The sequence below is a fragment of the Columba livia genome, chromosome 14, assembly GCF_036013475.1.
Source record: "Columba livia isolate bColLiv1 breed racing homer chromosome 14, bColLiv1.pat.W.v2, whole genome shotgun sequence".
Taxonomy (NCBI): Eukaryota; Metazoa; Chordata; class Aves; order Columbiformes; family Columbidae; genus Columba; species Columba livia.
The window spans coordinates 1,176,235-1,196,283 of record NC_088615.1 but is presented as its reverse complement, the minus strand read 5'-3'; the positions used below and the strand labels follow the sequence as shown (position 1 = coordinate 1,196,283).

Here is a 20,049-nt window from a genome sequence, read left to right as displayed (position 1 = left end):
GGTTAATAATGCTTAATCCACTTGCAAAGTCCAAGAAGAACCATAAGTACAGAAATCTGTCATGTGAAATGATTGTTAATCGTAACGGGTTATTAAGGGGAGGGCACGGAAGCTATGCTAGTCCTGGGAATAAAAACTGCATTTGCTTGTCAGGTCACTTTGGGACGTCCTGGGTGAAGCATTACTGCACCTACCAGAGGGAGTCAAAGCGGATCACGATGGTGCCGTTTGACCAGAAATCTGGAGGCAAAGGGGTGAGTGCCCGTGGGCAGCGGGGCTGCGTCCCGGGCTCCGTGCTGGGGAGCGTGGCGGAGCTGCCGGCCGCGGCTCCCGGAGCCCAGACAGAACCGTTTTCAGCAAGGTGACACAAATGCACATGAAGTGGGACAGATTCACTCCTGGCTGAGTGGGTGCCACACGGGGAGTTAACTCTGCACTGGTTAAAAGAAAAAGGTGAGAGCAGAGCCTGTTTCCCAGAGGACAGAGCCCCTTGGACATGGCTCTGTTCGCGCTCCAGCTCCGTGTTCCAGGCTGTCTGCACACACCTAGTTGTGAGGACAAGTTTGCAGCAGCTGCTGCTGGGCTGAATCTGGGCTTTGTGCCTCTTGCGTTTAGGTCTGTCCTTTCTTTACTTGTTGCTGTCATAGAATCATTTCAGTGGAAGAGACCCTCAGGATCATCGAGTCCAAACATAACCCAACTCTGGCACTAACCCATGTCCCTGAGAACCTCATCTAAGTGCCTTTTAAACCCCTCCAGGGATGGTGACTCCAGCACTGCCCTGGGCAGCCTGTTCCAATGTCTGACAGCCCTTTCCATGAAGAATTTTTTCCTAATATCCAATCTAAACTTCCTCTGGTGCAACTCAAGGCCATTTCCGCTTGTCCTATCACTTGCTACTTGGGAGAAGAGACCAACCCCGTCCATGCTCCAAGCTCCTGTCAGGCAGTTGTAGAGAGCTATAAGGTCTCCCCTTCATCTTTCATAAAAGCTCAGACCTTCTGTATGTTACTGTCCACCAGATTTCCCTTCTTGATGGCTTCAGAAACTGGTTCCCTTCACATTTTACAGCAATTCTCTCCCTAGCCCTTCTACAGTAAAAGCAAACAGCAGCAGGCTGGGTTTTTTCAGGTTTGAGGGATGTTGTTTTTTTTTTTTTAAATTTGCTTCTGTGAAAGGAGAGACTTTTAAAAGCTGAGGTGTGCGCAGTGGCATCCTGGTTTCCACTCTCGGTGCTGGGCAGTGGGCTGCGCTCTGTGCTCTGTGCTCTGCGCTGTGCCCCACGCCCCAGCCCCGCGGGCCCTGCTCCCCCAGCCCGCTCCAGGCCCCGAGAAGAGAGCTCGTCTGTTATTGTGCTCCTTCCCCAGCGCTGATGACTTGTCCAACGAAGCTGGTTTGTTTTCAAGCCGCAGGGGAGCGTGGAGCTCCCGGAGGGGTGGGGAGCTGTGGGGGCCGTGTCCCCCCTGCTCCCAGGGCAGTGCTGGCCCCGCAGGGACCGGGACTTTGCTCCACGGAACAGCAGGAACAATAGACCCCCCGGCGTGTTCCCGGCCCGCGGTTTGCAAACGCTGTCCCCGTGCAGGGAGCGCGCTGGCAGCCCCGCAGGACTCGGCTCTCTGCTGCCAAAGGGAGCTGCTGCGGGAGGGCAGCTCTTCCAATTAATTTCCTCTTGCCTCGCAGCATCTCCATTATAACTCAGCATTAAAATATCCCAGCCCTGTAATCATCAGCTGCTGCGCTGTTTCGTGTGGTCTGTTCCCACTTCATGGCTTGCCCTCTGCCCTGGGGCGCGGGCGCTGCCGGCACAGCGGTGTCACCCTTGTCACACACGGCGGTGTCACCCTTGTCACGCAGGGCAGGAGCCCTGCTCCCATGTGCCGAGGTGCTGCAGGAGACCCATCGCCTGCTCTTTAGCCCTCGTGAGCAGCCCTGGGGCTGTTGGTGGGTTTGGAGCGGGGCCGTTCCCGGGACACCGCACGGGGAGTGTGGCAGGCTGGGAGCAGGATGGTGGCAGGCGGGGGGACCGGGCTGCAGGAACCGCTGCCAACCCCGGGGAGAAGCCCTACAGGGAACTCTCTCAGTTCCATCTTCCTGGGTATGTCCTGGGTCCCTAAGTGCATTTTCTGGAAAAGTGGTGATGTCAGGGAACAGGGTGGCCAGCCAGCCTGTCGCCAAGAACAGCACAGAGCGCACAGAGAAGTGCCCATCTCCAGGAACACGTTCAGAATTCATTTTCTGTCAGGTCATCCGTGGGTTTTAACAATTGCCGAAGAAGCGTCCGTGCTGGCAGGGGCTGAGCCGGGATTTCCTCCAGCAGAGGCCAGCAGTGCACGCGGATCCACCGCATCGCTGCTCGCCCTGCGGAGATCCAGCACAACTTGGATGCAGATGCCTGGATGGGAGGATGGTTTTGCCGTTGCTTTGTTGTATAATAAACATTTTAAGACATGTTTGCTCCTGTTGAGAGTTCTCGCGTGCAGAATGCTGCCAAAAATGCAGCCTGGAATGAAAATTGACAGCCAGGACTGGGATGCATTGTTCAGCAGTGGAAAATAAAGCTGACTTTGCCCAAAAGTTGTGGTCCAGCTTCCCTGCCTCTCGGAAATGTGGGTTGTGTGATGCTTAATGCACAAACTTAATCAAGTGCATTCAGAAAGGAAGGCTTCTCTTGAAAGATTTTGGGCTAAACTCGATTGTAAGGGTGAAAAGCCAAGTCCTCATGTCAGATATTTGTCTGTATTTCTAGCAGGCTGATACTGCCAAATCCCCCCCAGTTTGCACATGTTTGTTGAAGGCGCAGTGGGTGCTGGGGACAGGCCCAGGGTTGGTGGATTGTCCTCAGCCTCACCTGCGGGTTTGTCTCTTCTCAGGGAGAAGACGAAGCTGTTATCCTCAAGTCTTGCACACGGCGGAAAACCGACTCGATCGAGAAGAGGTTTTGCTTTGATGTGGAAGCCGTGGATCGGTGAGTGCCAAGGGCGCCGAAGGGATGCGCGTTGGGGTGACACCAGCTGTGTGTGGGGACAGGTGATGCTCCTTGTACTTGGCTTCCCTGGGTAGTTCTCCTGTGGTTTCTGTGTTTCTCCTCTCCTTTATATCCTCTGTGAGCGGAAAGCATTAGCCCATGGAAACACACTTCTCCTTGGTACTTCCAGCCAGGTGCTCTCAATATATTGAGTTAGTGCTTTGGTTTACAAGGTGCTGAGTTTACTCAAGTCTCTCTAACGGTCTTTTAGCACTTCTGCAGCCTCTGGCCACGTAAGGTAAATGGTCCCAAGTCTGGAAATGATGCTGTGTGGTTGTTCTGGCAGGGATGTGATGCCTCGTTCCAGTATTGGGTATGTGTTGGAATAGCTTCAGCTTTTGTGCTGGTGCTGGTCGGCTGCGGGTGGGCGATAGCGGCAGTCCGGTTTGCACCTCGCAGCACTCCACGTTCACTTCTTTTTCCTGAAGGAGTAAAATGCTTCCTGATGTGATTTAGCACATAGCAGCTGAACCAGATGTATGTGTGGATTCAATCCATAGCACCTAGGAGTGAGAGCCTGTTATTATAACTAATGAGCATCACGCACGGCTAACATATATAAACAGGAAAGCCCGGCTGGGGTTGCTCTTCCAAGCGGTGTTAGTCACTACCTCCCATCTTCCTCGCTGCAGGAGGTTTCCATGGTTTACCAGAGTCCCCGGGTGGCTGTGCCCTCCCAGCCGTGCGCCTGGTCCCGTTCCAGCGTCCTCCCCTCCGCGGCCGCGGGAGCGCCCGGGAAACCCGCCGTGCCGGATAGCGCCGGGATCCCCGCGGTGCCACCCGGGCCGGGGCTGGGGTGCTGGAGCTCTGCCCACGTTGGCTGAGGGATGAGAAAACCCCGGGGCTGCTCCCGCTCTCCGGAGCTGCACTTTCCTCCAGAAAGCTGCAATAGTTCTGCTGACACAGGGATTTGGGTTTTTTTAATGTGAAAATCAAAATAGAAGTGGGCGGAGGAGAAGCCAGCCACCGCAATCGTTTTCTTGTGCGGCGTGTTCACGGGCAGCTGAACCTTCCCTTGATGTCTGGAGCCTGCTGGGCACGGGATCAAGAGCTGCTCCAGAAATGTGCCTGCTAAATGTAAATAATGGCGGGGAGTGGCAAAGGCGGGGAAACCTGAGAAACTGCACATTTCTTGTACTCGTTCCTGCTCTGCAACATTGCCTCTGCTTGGGAGATCAGCGAGAGCAGAAAACGTGACGCAAAAGGCTGGTTTTTTCCCCCAAGATGCAGGCAACTCTGCATATTTTTGGTATCAGAATTTGTCATTAGTTGTCTAGAATAATGGTTGTTTCCAGAATAGCAGAACTAAGAGGAGCAGGAGGCAAGAGGTTTTGCCCTGGCCAAAGGAGAGCGTGATGTGCCTGCCCTGTGTGCCCTTCCTGTGCTGAGCCTCAGGAGACCTGGGCACCCCCAGAGTTCCGGGGACGCTGGCGGTGACCGGGATCGCTGGGATCACCGTCACCTCGCCCGGCACCCGACACTTGTCCTGTGTGACAGAGCGGTGTGTATGGACAAGTGCTTTCCTCACCAGTTTGGGGTTACCGGGGGCTGGCAGGGCAGGGTGCCACCCCACGGCCGTCCTGCTGCAGCCGGGGACACGGCCGGCCGGGGGCTCCCAGTGCAGAGTGCTGGGTCACCTGTGCACTGTGGGGACGAAAACGCGAGTCCCTGCGCAGGACATCACCGGGCTCGGGCAGCGGGAAGTGATGCCTCGGGGACGTCGCTTCCCATTTCGTGCTGGAGGGGACCAGCTCCAGCTCAAGGATCCAAGCACAGGCTAAAGCTTCAGCTTCAGTCGTGGGCTGGTTTTATCATCTTTCTGTTTCTTGGCTTTTTGTTTTGTGTTTTTTATTGTCTCCACTAATAGAGAAGTTAGAATCTTGATGTCTTGTTCTGCAGCCCCCCGCAGGAAGTCTGGATGTGATTTGAGCAAACATCCCCAGGATGATTCTCTGTCTCACACGTGTGCTGTGTTTTGACTTACAGCAGTTTTCCACTTTCTTTTCTCTATGCAACTTCTAAATGAAAATTAGACTTGTAAACAACGTCCAGCAAGAGTCAGGTGCCCTGGAACTGGGACGTCCATGCACTCACCTGTCATTACACCAGCCCAGGAGAAAACTGTGATGCTCACAGGAGCCTCAGCTGCGCTGGGTGCCGTGGGGACAATGACGGTCCCAGGCTCTCCTAAAGCATATTCAAACATTTTGTGTGTTCTCTGTGCACAGACCGGCTTAGTTACAGCTTTGTTTTATTATAGCGTGACAAGTTGTGTCTGTCTTACTAACTGGGCAGGAGGAGGAGGCGGCACTGGTGGGGCTGGGGCCGGCAGGATAAAACCTGCGTGTAGTCACGGTTTGGTTGTGTTTCAAATCCCGTGCGAACAGCCACACACACATGTAAGTACAGAGGAGGAAATTACACTTTCTACTCATTATTTTTATCTCCTATTGCCATAAAATCTGTGTAGCTCCTCACGCTCAGTCCGTACCAGCTGGCAGGATGGTCCCAGTGCCGTGTTATGGTCCCAGTGCCGTGTTATGGTCCCAGTGCCGTGTTATGGTCCCAGTGCCGTGTTATGGTCCCAGTGCCGTGGTGCTGGCAGCCCAGGGGCGAGGGCCGTGCTCGGGCTCCCGGCTGGTCCTGCAGCCTGGAGGTGGCAGCCTCGGCTGGTTCTTCTCCGCTTATTTTTGTCGGCGCAGAAATGAGCCGCTTGTCAGTGTTGCATTTCGGGAAACTGGTATAGAAGCAACACAGGCGCAGGCTTGGAGCTTTGCAACAGCACCCACAGGAGCTGCTGCTTGTTGGAGAGCAAAAGAAATTGTTTTTTTCTCCTGTAAAGATGATTCAGCACTACTGAGCTGAAAATCTTGAGCTCGATCTGTTATTACAACATCGCTTCCTTTTCCTATTGTCTGATAAGGAGGCGCTGAAGTTCCCAGCGCTGAGAGCTGCGGTGGGGGTGTTTGTGAGAGGTCTAAGCAATCCCTAGCACTGCATTTACAAATAGTTCTGATTGTCTCTGTGGGAAGTTAGGAGTATTTTATTGCTTTGTTACAGCAAAATGAGCCACAGAATGGTGTTCTAGTGCCTGGCTGAAATACATTCCCCATGTGATGGATGCTGTGTTTTCCTAGTAATGCTTTTTTTTCTAACTAAACTTATTTGTAGTCTCTGTGCATTAAATCAGTTTTGTAAACAAGGTAAACAGGGCTGGCAGCCAGTGTCTACAAAATGAGCCTTAGGAGGAAGAGTGTCTCATGTGGCTGATGACAAAGGCTTTGTAATTTAGGATAATGTAGGTCATTGCTCTGGGCCAGAAGCGAAGTGCTTCTAATACCAGCTGGCTTTTATGGTATTCAGAACTGGGGGTATTGCTCTGTCAGTTGTTCATAAAGGCAGTAAGCTCTGTGCGTAATGTCACCGCGGTGTGTCCGTGTCCCCAGGGGGCTGTGCGGCGGTTGGCGTCGGGGCAGGGAGCTGCCGCACACCTGTCCCAGCGTGTCCCCGGCCAGCTGGGTTCTGCAGGTGTGCCGCTGGCCTTGCTCCGGGCCGCGCTCTGCAGGGCTGCATGTCCCTTTGAGCCCCCCTGCCCGTGCCGGGCTCCCCGCGCCCGCCGTGCCGATGGCCGCCCCTGCGCCGCCGGCGCTCCCGCGGCTCTGGGGCTGCGGACAGCACGTGCAATACAACCTGTACTTGTTCCTCTGCTGGTGTCGCCTTTCCCGTGACCTTTTAAACAAAGCGATTTGCAGGTTTTCACAGGCAGGCTGGCAACGAGCAGACGAAGCTCATTTCCCCCACAGCGGCCACTGAGACCCACGCCGGCCCCTGCAGAACGTGCTGGCGGTGCTTGTACTGACAGCGCTTTAAGCTTGACATGGGCAAGTGAGACTTTCTGAACTCAAGAATGAAGTCTCCCCCTTATTTACATCTTTTCTCATCTTTGTTTTGGGGCCACATCTGGCTCTGGTGCCTGGACCAGCACATGGGTCCTGCTTGGGGCCCCAGCGCTGCTCTGCAAACCTCTCCCCGTGCTCAGCTCCGCTCGGCCCTCCAGACCCTGTTATTAATCTGCTCTTACGTTTTTTTCATTCAGCAGTTTAGATAGTCTCGGCATGATAAGCTGCTGCAGGAGTTGAAAGTTCTTATCTGTTTCTATTGCTTTCGTTATTTGTTTGTTTTTCTGGAAGAAGGAAAAGCTATTGGACTTGTCATTTTCTCTGCGCGCTTAGTCATAGCTCCTTCAAAGCAGACTGTTTTTCACAAGAGCTGAGATATTGAGAAAATTCAAATTTCCTGTGTGGTCTCATATGGAAAAATCTCTTTAGTTTTTAAATTGCCGCATACTGAAAATATACTTTCTTGAGAAGTGTTTACCGTGTTCTACTCTGGTCTCACGCTCCCGCATCCACTCAGTTTAGAAGTGTGTTCCCTCTGATCACAAAATGTCCCTTTCCTCCCCTTGCATCCCAGGAGGCGGCAAAGGGGTTTGGTGGCTGAGGCTGAAATGTATGAGACAGCATCTAGTAATGAATCAGCGGGTCCCTTATTTTGTTTGCCACAACAGCTCACGTTGGCGCATCTTGGGTGGCGGGTGCAGGAGGTGTCCTGTCCCGCTGGGGCAGCATGTGTCCGTGGGGATGCCGCGTTGGGGATGGGAGCTCCCAACAGCACCATCTAGCTAAGCTCCAGGATTCAGGATCGTTCATGTGTTGGGTGAGGGAACAAAGATCCGTTTTATTTATCTTTTGGGAAAGGAAGTCAGAGAAGGGCCTTCGCTCTCGCACTGAATAATTGAGATATCTCTAATCTAACAAGCGCACTTTTGGAAACCGTTGATCTTCAAGGAAAGCCCGTGAAAAGGAGGCTGGCTGCAGCCGGCGAGCGGAGCACGCTGCGTGTTGATAGCAGCACTAGGATGCTGTTGATAGCAGCACTAGGATGCTGTGTCCGTGCCAACCGTCATACCTGACTATTGAGCACGTGGTGCCCCGTGGGCATCCTGCAGATAAGTCATGAATGAGGCGGAGTGGTGGGGTGCGCAGGAAGCCGGCTCTGCTCAGAAGGTGGTGCAATGGATGCCTTGGCAAGTGAACGCTGTGGGAGGAAACACAGAGCTATTTGCAATGTAAATAGGTTTTTATTGCAGTTTCACAGCCCCTCCCCTCATGCTGTTAAATAAGTTTGGCTTTGAAGTGGGGCCTGAAGAGTTGTTATCTGCTCAAAGGCAGAACAAACATTTTCACGTTATCACCTTCTTGCCCTGTGCGTGAGGGAGCCTGGCACGCCAGATACCAGCACATCTCCCCAGGACCTGGTGGCTTTGCTGGGAGCCCGGTGTCAGATTTACCATGAGTGAACAGTTTAAATTTCCTTAGTTTAATGTCTTGGCTAAAGAGATAGAAATCCCAATGTTTCCTTTTCCTATGTCTTCCTAGTTGAGCTCAAGACCTTTTTGTCTGGGTTATCTGTGCCTTCAGCAGCAGCTTGCCTTAAACTCAGACTTAAGCCCTGGCTTAAAGGGGGTGCAGCCGAGGGCTCTGGTCACCCAAGGCAGAGACTGCTCCTGCCATTGGGAAGGATTTGCTGTCGGCCGTAGCCGGTGCCACTGCAGCTCCTCGGCTATCAGGGACAACTCTTGAACTGCTTTGTCTCTGCACAACAAGGAGCTTTGTTCAGTGTTTTGAAAATACATTTGGTGTTGGATGCTGAACGTTTTCTTTCTCAAATGAGGCGATGGTTAAGTGGTTTCCTCTTCCCTTCGAAATGAGTAAACTTGAAAACCACTAAGCTGGTGAGTATTGACTGACTCACCAATGGGATTAGCGGAGATCAAGCACATTATGTCTGGTTTACTTGGGCCCGGGCTGGTTGCAGGGCTGAACGCACGGCTTCCGCTGGCGGAGCGGCGCTGAGCTGCTGGGCTGTTGGCTGGGGAGCGGAGGCGGGAGAAGGGTTAATCCCTTGTTCCTTGCTGGTACGTATCACAGAAGCGACAGACGATGCGCCAAACCCACCGCTATGAGAGCCCCTGTTAGTGCTTTATTTTCTGACAGAGGGTTGGCTCTTATTGAGGGACAAATTACTTTTGCAGAGTGTTGTTGCAGCTCACATTCTCCTGCTGAATCGCTTTTGGAATGTGCAAGTTAGAAATTACCCCTCTTGCAAGGCCTTATTGGTTTTTGAGGATTTAGTACTGACAAGAGCCAGCGTGCCGTGCTGAGCGCTGTCTGCAGGCGGTCGGTAAATCGCTCCCCCCGGTGCCGCTGCTGCCCGGTGACCGGGGGGCTGTGAAGCACTGAACAGGCTGCCCAGGGCAGCGGTGGAGTCACCATCCCTCGAGGGTTTGAACAGACACGGAGATGAGGTTCTCAGGGACAGGGGTTAGTACTGCAGTTAGGTTATGGTTGGACTCGATGATCCTGAGGGTCTCTTCCAACCAAACTGATTCTATGGTTCTATGATCCTGGCTCTCTGCTGCCTTTCTGGAACCGCTGCACTTTGCCACGGGTGGGAAGAGCAGCGTCAAAGCTTCTCTGCTGTTGTACTTCATGGATGAAACCCCAGGAGCATCGCTGCAGAGAGCACCGCTAGCCGCCCGCAGTCGTGCCGAGCTCTGTCCCTGCCTGCAGCTCCGTTGCCAGGGCATCTGCCTGCTCTCCTCCTGCAGAAATAGCTGCCACGCTCTGCTAATGCTTCTGAAAACAGCCCGAGAGGGAGCAGAATGCCCTGATCAAACAAACAGGACAGATCTGGGCTGTCTGGCGTCTCCTGCTCCCCCAGGTGCTGTGCGGGCAGCCCGGAGGCTGCAGACCACGACCAGAGGTGCAAGGCTGAGGAGGCGCTGGGCTGGCTGGGATTTTGGGTCTGCTGGCTGCAGGAGGATCTGGGGTGCCGGGGAAAGCCTGACAGCGCAGCCGAGCGCCATGCAGTCAATGGCCAGCCCACGGCGTGACCGGTGGGTGTGCAGCGTCGGCTTCCGCCCTCTGCAGCACGTTCCTGTCGTGTGCAAACACACAGCCGCACCTGGAGCTGTGCAAATACTCTGCGCTGGGTTAAATCCATCGTGACCTTGGTGCTCATGCTTTTCAGAGCTAGGTAATTCAGTTCTAACTCCTGTATCGAAAGGGAAGGCCAGGGGTGGATTTAGGGTGTTCTTAGGAGCGGTGGAGGTGGTGTTGGTCCTCAGGTGAGGGCTGCGCTGGTGGTGTCCCCTGGCTCCCCAGGCTTGGCTTGCAGGCCCTTGAGCCTCTTCTTTCCCCTTCTTGTTAAAATAAATAAGCATGTTATGTATTTGAAGGCTGGGTCTGGCTGTTGTGTGTGCGATGGAATGGGGTGCAGGGCTGGGCAGGACTCCCGGGAGCCCCGCAAGGCTCCGGGCAGGGTCACATCGCTGCCATTGCTGCGTGTGACATCGGCGCGCGGACGTGCCCAGGGAACCGGTGCAGCCGCTCTGGCACAGGTGAGGCTCCCTGTGCTCGGTCGCCTTCCTCTCCTGCTCTGCCCAGCCCCAGTGCAGGTGAGCTGCCTGGCCGAAAGCCAGAGGAGGAATTTGGCACGCAGCTCTCGTACACTAAAAACACTGGCAATGTGTGTCAGTTGTTGGGGATTTCCTCTGCTCTTCTGCTGGTCCTGGTCAAGACCTGCGGGGCTGTCCCTGGGGAGGTCAGCCTGGCCTCAGCCCCATGCCGCTGGGGCTCAACCGGCAAGAAGGTTTTCCTCTTTCTCTCTCTCCTGGGAAATTTATCTTTGCCATCTTTGTTTTCCGTTCTGCGGTTTATTTATGGTGTTCCCTTTATCTCCACAGGCCGGGTGTGATCACCATGCAGGCGCTTTCAGAAGAGGACCGGAGGCTGTGGATGGAGGCAATGGATGGCCGGGAACCGGTGAGCAGAAATATTAACCAAAAAAAGCAGTTGAAGAGAACTGCGGAGAGCTTTTCGTAGCCCGGGGCAGAGCGTTTGCCGCAAAGCAGGCCGTCCCGCAGCGAGAGCCGTACCCGTGGGGCACCTCGCACCTTCTGCCAAGAGAATAGTTTAATCCCTTGGTTAAATATTTGAGGTAATACTGTATCTCCTGCGCTTGGATTGCTCGAAGGTGTGGTGGAAGGGAGGGGGGTAGGCTTGGCCAGCACAAACACGCTGCTGTGCTGAGCTGAAAGGAAAACATGGCAAAGAGAGCGGTGGAAGAAAATACGCTGTAGATTTCCAGGGCTTTTTGGGTCCTGCAACTCAGCTGGCAGCCGTTCCTGGGTCTTGTAGAGAGCTGCAGATTTAGCGTGAGCGGAGGAGCGTAGGCCCCGTTCCCCGAGCTCAGCGATAGCCTTCTCGCTGCTGGGTTTGCTGCTGCCAAACTGCACAGGCATCCTCACCTCTGGAAGGGATTAGGGAGGTTTTCATAAAACTCACGGTTGTTGTTTTTTTTTATTTTTTAATGTGCTTGCAAACTTTACCGCCGAGCTCGAGGGGGCTCAGCTGGCCGGAGCGGCGCTGGTGCGGCCTGCGGCTGCGCGGCGCTGCGCAGTGTCGGCATGGCAGCCGTCCAGCGACCAGCAGACGCAGAGCGAGACCCCACCATGGGCCTCTGTGCCTCGGTGCGGCCAGAAGCGTAGCAGGATCCGGAACCTTGCGGGCGGCCCGTACGTTTTTGGAGGGGTGTCTGTGCCTCTGGGCGTGAGGCAGAGAGGACAGTCCTTGTGGGGCGGTGGGTGTCCCGTCCCAGCGCAGCCCCGCTGCCACAGACTGGTACCCGCCGCGGGAGCTGCACCAACACGCTTGTCCCGTTGCGTTCTGACCTGCTGCTGCGAGCAGCATTTGGCAGAGCGGCAGAGCCGGTCTGTTAGGATTGGGTTGCAGAAGCGCAGCCAGAGACTTTGCGTGCTTGTCAAGTGCTGCACACACAAAAGGAGCTGTGGAGTAACCAGCGCAGGACTGCCTGGATTATCCTGTTTCAGAATCTGGTTGTGTGAACTCCTTCAAAAACACGCACAGGTCTTCGTGCTGCCGCCTGCTTGTTTCTGTTCTTCCCTATCATGCCCATCAGTTTGGGATATCTTGCTCATCCAGCAGGCCAAGGATGGTTACTGAACATTAACGCAATGCCTCTTGGCACTTAAATGCTAATGGCGTTTAAACTTGGCTTTCCAGGTGTGGTGTGGGAGCTCTGGGAATGGAGCCTGTATGGAAATGGATCCAACGGGCGTTTTACTGACAGAGATGGTGTGTGTTGACAGACAAGGTAGCCGCTTGTCCTCAGTTATCCTCCTTGATCCATCAAAGTGGAGCTGTTGGTCTGTTCTGTTTGGGTTCTTATCTTGCAACACCAGAGTGTGGGATGTTACCTTCTCCGTAGAGATTTCCTTGAGCAAGGGACAAGGATTTAACCTTTGGACTCCTAGAAATACCCATTCTGCACTTTGACTGTGTTTCTGTAACCAGAAAACCCCTACTGGAAAGAAAGTCTGGTTTTCCTTTGATTTGAATATTGAGTGTGGGAAAGGTTGGCATGCTGGGGACAGTAATTCCATGTGCAAATTCAGGCTGGGGAGTGATTGAAGTGGACTGGAGTTTGTTTCTTAATTATAATTAAAAAACTAAAACCAAATGTTGTATTACATTTTAGTAATATCTGAACGTAGAATGTGGGCTGCATTAGCCAAGACATTTGTCACAACTTGAAAAGATTTATTATAGATATTACAGTTGAAGCAGTCTCCAGATAGCTATCATCAGTCTGTTAACTCTTTCCACTTGTTATTAATTTGGCTAAAAACGCTGTGTTGACTTAGGGTTTTCTTTTATGTTACGGAGGCTTGCAATAGGAGAAGACGCTAACTCTGTAACGGAGCAGTTTGTTCATTTTTGTTAGGATATTCAGAAGTTTCCTATGGTTTTTCTCCTCTGGCGATGCAGTTTGCAAATGTAAATGGTGGAGGCCAGAGTGATTCTGGAGCTCCGTCGGAGCCTGAGTGAAGAAGCAAAGCCGTGCTGGCTCGTGGCAGCTGCAGTAGGCTGGAGGATTAAGAGAGGCACAAATTAGGCTGTTTGCTTTGTGGCAAAGAGCTGAACAAGATAAGCTTTTTAGTAAGGTTGTGGCTTTGCTTGCCAAGTCTGCAGCAAGCATGCCAGCCAAGAGAGAGGTGTTGGTGTCGGCAGCTCCTGCTGTTCCCTTCCCAGCAAGCTGGGAATCCTAGAAATCCTTCTCACATCAGGACGGGCAGAGCGTAGTACTGGGTTTGAAGTTTTGGGGACGTGAAAACATTTCTCAATGAAAGCGAGCCTTGCAATGTAAGGGTGCATAGAGAGTTAAGGATATGAAGCGTGTTAGATCGCATCCCTGTTGAGCTGTGTTAGTTAGTCTGTTGTCCATAACCTGGGCTGGTGATGGAGAAGTTAGTGTTAAATGGCAAATGCAACCACCTGTGATCCTGTCAGAGGAAATAAGACACGGAGGGGATCTGAGCAGAGCTGTGCTGGCACTCGCATCGTGCTGCCCTTTGCTCTGTTTGTTATGGTTTTCTTTTTCATTCTTTAAAGCAATACAAGTCTATAAAAATACTGCCAGCATTTCATATCGGAACTGGCTTTGTTAGTGCTGCACCACGGGCTGGGGACGAGCGGCCGCTCTCGTGCCCTCGCAGGGCGGGAGGGCTCTGGTGACACATCAGCAGTGCTGTCTCCTTTCCTTCTCTGCTCCCCGTACCCTCTCTGCAGTTCTTTGACATGATCTGCAAGTTCACAAAAGCAAGAACAAAGTACAAAGCCCCTTGTGTGGCTCGGGAAGCTCAAGGCTGGGCACGGAATGGCAAGGCAGCACTGTGGAGGCTGTTGGGTCTTGTCCTGTGACCTCCCTGGGGTCGGCTCTGTTCTTCTTGGCACTCCTTGGGTGATGAAGCACCATCCTCCAGAAAGCAGATGAGGTTTCTGCTCCTGTTTTGGTGCTGGTGGCACCAGCAGCCCTTCGCTGAAAGCGTTCTACTGCCTCGATGTGCCACTCCTTTGCCTGGGCAAGGAGCGCCCTGTGCCCGCTCCCGGCCGCCGCTTCAGCAGCGTGCTTCATTTGTCTTATCCTTAATTTCTCTCCCTCCGTCTGAACCCAAAGCAAACTCTTCCTTAGCCTTGAGTCAAGACCTGGCTGCCACCTGTAGCTATGGGTCATCCTGGAGTTTAACACTGGTCTGTTGTTTATTAGCCTAATTGAATTAGGTGCCAGGTGAGGTCAGTGTGTCTGAGAACCTGCACGAGCGCCCGGAGCCTTTCATTGGTGCAGTTCTGGCACTGCCCGGTTCTGCGGGTGCTGAGGGCTCTCGCTTGCAGGCAGCAGAAGCTCGGGGCCATCAGACGGATCATGGTGGGCGTGAAGGCTTCGATTTCCTTTCTGCTGCCGCCTCCAGGCTCCCAGCCGTGACTCAGCTCAGCTCCTCCTCGTCTCTGTGGCTGTGAAGGCCACCATGACCCTCGCTGGGGCTGCGGTGGCCGCCCCAGCACTGGGTGACCAGGCCATGGAGCACCCTGGGTGTTCGTTGGGTGCGGAGCGTCATCCTCGTCCCCCAGCGCTGCAGGCGTGCGGGCAGCACAAAATGGTGGGGGGCGGCCGTGCGGGCGCTCTCCACTAGATGGCAAGCTGAGACCAGCCCGCTCATCGCACTGGTGTCCCGGGGCGAGGGCAGCCCCCCTGCGCCCCCACGGCTCTATGGGGTCTGGGGCTGCCGTGGCCCACCCGTCCGGGGTGCTGTGTGTTTGGGGGGTGATGTGTCCCCCGAGCCGGGCTGCCCGTGCCTGTCACCGGCTCCTGTGCTCAGCCATGGCTGCCTGTGCGGCACGGGCTGGGGACAGTGCTTGCTGCCCAGTTTGGTCCCCAAAACCCAGCACAGCCCAGAATTAGAGCCATTTCTCTTCTCGTTCCTCCGTCTTCCTTCTGCTGCCCCTAAACGAGCAAATGATAATTCTGGGGGCAGGCAGCATTTAATCACAGTAAACTGAGGGGAGATGAGCCCAGACCTTTAAATCTTGTAGGGGGTTTCAGCTTCTCCCTCTCCAGCCATGGGGGTCCCTGTCCCTCCATAGCCTCCAGGCCTGAGGCTGGGCTTTTCCATGGTGGCCTCTGCTACCATCTCATGTCACTCCAGTTTGGCCCTGGGGGTCCTGCTGGAGTCCCTGTGTTGGATGCCGGGGTGTCCCGCTGTGGCAGGGCCAGTGCCCCCCTGGGAGCCGGCCCGTGGTGGTGGGCGTTTGGTTTGGGGACAGGAACAGCAGTGAGATGGGGGCTGCTGGCAGGCAGCCCTGCACAGCACCGCCGAGACCCATGGCGTTTCCCCTCCTCTGGAGCTCCCACCGCCCCGGTCCTGGTCCTGGTTCCCTGTCTGAGCCGCTCAGCGGCACTGGCGCAGGTTCGGCATTGCTGCTCTGGAAACGTGGCGCCGTGCTTGAGGAGCGAACCCCGGCGTAACAACCAAGCCCAGCCTTGCATTCCTGCCCGACACGCAGCACCCTCGCCTCCCGCCGCCTCCTCCGATATTGCTTCGGGGAATTCGTTCTGAAATTGTTTTTTCATTTTCCTTGTCTAATTATACAAAATGGTGAGAGATTAATTTCCCAGTGGAAATGATGTCTTTTGAACTCAATCCAGTGCTTTCAACCTTGGCATTCCTGTCACTTTGGCTCATTGAAAAAATGAATTAACTTGAAGGACTTGAGTCCCAACACCCGTGCCACCACAGGGGACGTTGGGCACTGACCACCCGCTTTCCCAACCTTCTCCTATTGCACTGAGACTCACTGGAAGCTGCAGATCTGCTTTATTGTTTTAATTCATTTCATCTCCGACTCCTTGGGGGTCACTTTCTTCTTTATTGGTTTTGGTACTGCACTCATTACCTCTGTAGCTGTTTCCAGCAGAGAACAAAACCTCTTTGGTGGAGAGAGGGACCAGCAGGTGCTTCGGACGCACCAGCATCAGATGGGACTCGAGGACCTGCCGATAACATCAGCAGCCCTTTCCTTTGGGTGTGCTAGCTGGAAATCAGTCGTCACTGAGAAAAGTGGATTATTAGAGACAGGAGAAAAATCCTCACCCAGAACACCTTTGACTACAGATGGTGGTCTTTGGCTGGTTTCTCTTTGCATGATAGAGCACAAGGGTGAGATGTCGGAGTTTGCTCTTTGGGTGCTCTCGGGGGTTTGGTCCGTGTCTGTCTCCTCAGCTTGTTTCCTCGCAGAATCTCCACGCCAATCTTTTACGCCGCTCAGTCCCACAGTCGTATGTTTCTGTGGGCTTTCCAGAGATAGGTGCTTATTTGTCTCTGTTTTATCTTTAAGGGTTTTTTTGTGGCCTTCCTGTCTGGGTTTGTTTGCTAATGGCAAATTCTTTATTTCTGTTCTGTTTTCCATGACCTGACTCATTCCAGTTGCTGATTCTCCATCTCCTTGTCTCTGTCTTTGCTGAGCAGAACGTTTTCCCCCCACTCTGCCTCCTCTCAGTCTCTCTAAGTTTCTGTTGTTTGCTTTTCTCTTTGCCTCTGCCCTGCTCCCCGACCCAGACAGCCCAGGGAACTTCCCCTGCACGGAGCTGCAGTCTCGCCCGCTCTGGCTCCGCGTCCGCGCCGCCTCCGACCGCAACACCAGTGTCGGTGAGACGCGTGCCGCAGCGGAGCCATGCACAGCCTGGCCCAGCACAGCTCCCGCTTGGCTTTTCTTCTATCTCCCAGTTCAGGATTTTTGCCCAGAAAAGTTGTCTTTTTTTGGGGCCGAGGTGGTAGAAGAGGATCCTCAGAGAATCGGCCTGAGCTTTCAGGCCGAATGATGATTTGTCACATATCGCATGCTCTAACCATTGTTCCCTTCTTCTCCGTCTCCTGTTTTGTAACCTATTTTAAGCCTATAGCATTAGTAACTTTATATTGGGTTTATAGGCTTTTGTTTTGTTTCTAAAGCACTTAAGCCAGTGAGGTCCTAAGCCTTGACTTGAGGCTCTTAGGAGCGGCTCCAGCAAATGCTGCCTCGGTGGCTCACCCAGCCAGAATCACTCCTGCCGCAGGTTGTCAGGTTTTTGTCCTTTGCTTAAGTAGCTGTTTGGGTCATAAAGAGAAAAATACTGAGAGAAGCGTTCTAGGTCATCTTAAAAAGATTAAAGAGCCCTCTTGACTGTTCTAGAAACCTAAAACTGCTGTCACACCCACTTTGAGAAAGTTTGTGACCTCTTTCTTCTAGTGCTGTTGTTGGGGCTGTCCAGGAGCAGAGCAGGGGCTGCTGTCTCTGGTTTTCATCTCTTGTGCATGAGAGCCTCACCATTTTTTAATGCCTTCTTTGCTGCAGCCAGCTTTGCCGCAGCTCTCTTCATTGTGGTCTGGGCTGCGCAATAGGGCGGTAGAAGCTGGGCTTTACTTGGAGAGGAAGATGGCGAGTCCTATGACACGAGGTGGGTTTTGCTCTCCCATTGGGAGATACTGTTCTGCTGGGGAGGCGCTGGCAGCTGCCTGTCTCCTATCGTGTCATCTCGCTGCTGACACCCACCGAGGGAAACCCGCCGAGGATCTGAGTGCAGGTCAGGTCACAGATGCAAGGACATGGTACAACACCCATCTCCTGTGGGACCCCCACCGGCCCCGCTGCAGCACGTGCTTTTCTTTCACTTGGGTTCGGGCCAGGAGGTGAGAGGTGCTGAGAGGCGACTTGAGTTTCCCTGGGGAAGCTGCTTGAACAGCCTGAGCTGCAGCGGGCTGGCCACGAGTGCGGCGTGTGAGCGGGATAGATCCGCTCCTGTGTGGCAACTTGTTCCTAAGTCTGGGCCTGGACAGACGAAACAGCTGAAGAAAAGGTTGCAGAGCGGTTGCATCAAGTGATGCTGTTATGCTGCCTCCAGCTGCATCTGTCCAGCTGTGCTGGCCACCTCTGTGGGGGGCACAAAGCACTTGATTGCAATGAAGGACCAAAGAGACTGTGCGTGCTTTCCTTTCCTCTCTGCTCTCCTGTCACCTCTGCTTTGAACTATTTGAAAGACAATTCAAGCAACACGTAGAAATTCAGGGAATAGCTCCACGTTAGTAGAACAAACTTCTCTGCCAGTTTGAGTAGACTGTTAATTTGTTTCTACTATAAATTAAAAATTAAACTAAGTGGTTCATCATACAATCAGTTGCAAAACTGCCCTCTTTCTTTATTTCCTCCTTTATTGGTCCTGGCGTTTCGTTTCAAGCAGTGATTTACTGTCCTGCCACGGTCCCACCAGGTGCTGGGTGAGGAGTTTCCCAGGAAGGTTTTTAGCATTGCGGAATTGCAGGTCATGGCTGGAAAGGGGTTGTCAGCCCCCACCTGGAATACTGTGCTCAGTTCTGGTCCCCACTGTGCAAAAGAGCTGTGGACAGGCTGGAGAGGGGCCGGGGGGGCTACAGAGATGATCCAGGGATGGGGCAGCTGCCATGTGAGGAAAGGCTGAGAGAACGGGGCTTGTTCAGCCTGGGAAATGAAGGCTGAGGGGAGAGCTCGTCGCCATGTGCCGGTATTTAAAGGGTGGCTACAAAGACGGGGGAGGCTCCCTTTTTACAAGAATCCATGGGAAAGATAAGGTATAATGGGTACAAGTTACTCCTGGGGAGATTCTGATCGGGCACAAGAGGGAAATTTTTCACGATTAGAACAGTCAGCCGTTGGAAGTGGTGGATTCCACAACACTGGACACTTAAGATTCAGCTGGACATGGTGCTGGGCCAGCTTGTCTAGACTGTGTTTTTGCCAAGAAAGGCTGGACCAGATGATCCTTGAGGTCCCTTCCAGCCTGGCATTTGATGATTCCATGAGCTGTCCTGCTGCAGTTTTGGAGGGGGCAGGATGTTACAGCACTGGCATTAAACCACCAGCCGTTGTTGAGAACGCTGGGCAGCGTAAAGCCTCTTTTCACAGAGGCGGAACGCGGGGCACGTCTGTGCTACGGTTATTTTAAAAATAAAGATGACAGTGTCGTTGCGAAGGAGGTTGGTTTGCTGTGCTCAGACTCCGTGTTGGGGAGGAAGGGCGTGTGTGCTGCGGGGATCGCGGAGCTGGCCGGGCTCCAGCGCATAGAGCTGCCCAGGGAGGATGCGCAAGTCGTTGCTCAAGCATCCCAGGAAACTTACGGGAAGCTGTGAAACTAGTAGAAGTTTTCACTTTTAATCAGTCACTTGAGTGATCTGAGCGTATCTACTCTGCTGAACTTGCTTAAAAATGCTGCTTTGTGAAGCCTTAAGTGCTTTAGTTATTCCAAAAATGTATTTTTCTAAACCAAGTTGACCTTTAGTTACATTATTCTCAAGACTGCTGTGTATCTAACATGCTTTGCTCCCCATTGCTTCCTCCTGCCCCCTTGTATTTTCCCCCAAAGTGTCTGCTGCTTGATTTCCCGTGACCATTTAAACATGGTAGGTTGATAGTTTGACCCAGGTAGTTTTTCCTTAGGTCGACTCAGGTAACGTTTTCCTTGGGTGACAAACACGGTGGGTTATATAGCGGCGCTGAGCGGCGCTGGCCAGATGGCTGGCGGGTGGCCCGGTCAGCTTCGGCTTTGGAGACTCTTGGGAATGCCTGTACTTGTAATAAAATGTGGGCTTGTTTTTAATTAGAACCATCATTTAGTTCAGCTTGGAAAGACAGAAGAGCAAGACCCGTGTAGAGGACTCAAGCCCCCAGATGCTTCACTTTTGATGGACATTTTATTTTCCTTTTAATCAGGCTCAGGCATCAGTGTAAGTTCTGAGTGAAATTAGTGTTGGAAGGAGAGGGAGAAGGAGGGAAGTGAGGTGGGGGGGTGGCTCCAACTGGGATGCATTAGTTCAGCGCTGAACAGTAGGTTGGGAGGGAAGGAAGGAAGGAGCTGCCAGGGACCCTGGGCCACCCTCTTCCAAATGAACAGCCCTCGTTTGAATGACATAAACCAGCATTTCACAGCGGGTTCCTGCTGCCCTGCCAAGTCTTTCACTTGGGAAGCAAGGCGTATTTTTTCCGCCCCTCCTCTTGCAGGGATGTGGGCTGGGAAAGATCTTGCTCCTATCTATA

At 53.4% G+C, this 20,049-nt stretch overlaps 1 protein-coding gene across 3 annotated transcripts in view; it reads left to right on the top strand.

The window, feature by feature from the left end:
- The window catches only part of ARHGAP26 (Rho GTPase activating protein 26), a 126,924-nt gene that overhangs the window by 27,028 nt on the left and 79,847 nt on the right, over window positions 1–20,049 (top strand). For all 3 annotated transcript variants that reach the window (XM_065029410.1, XM_065029409.1, XM_065029411.1), the window contains exons 9-11: window positions 154–254; window positions 2,871–2,965; window positions 10,833–10,911. In XM_065029410.1, coding sequence (XP_064885482.1) covers window positions 154–254; window positions 2,871–2,965; window positions 10,833–10,911 — 275 coding nt within the window. The remainder of the gene's footprint in view (window positions 1–153; window positions 255–2,870; window positions 2,966–10,832; window positions 10,912–20,049) is intronic.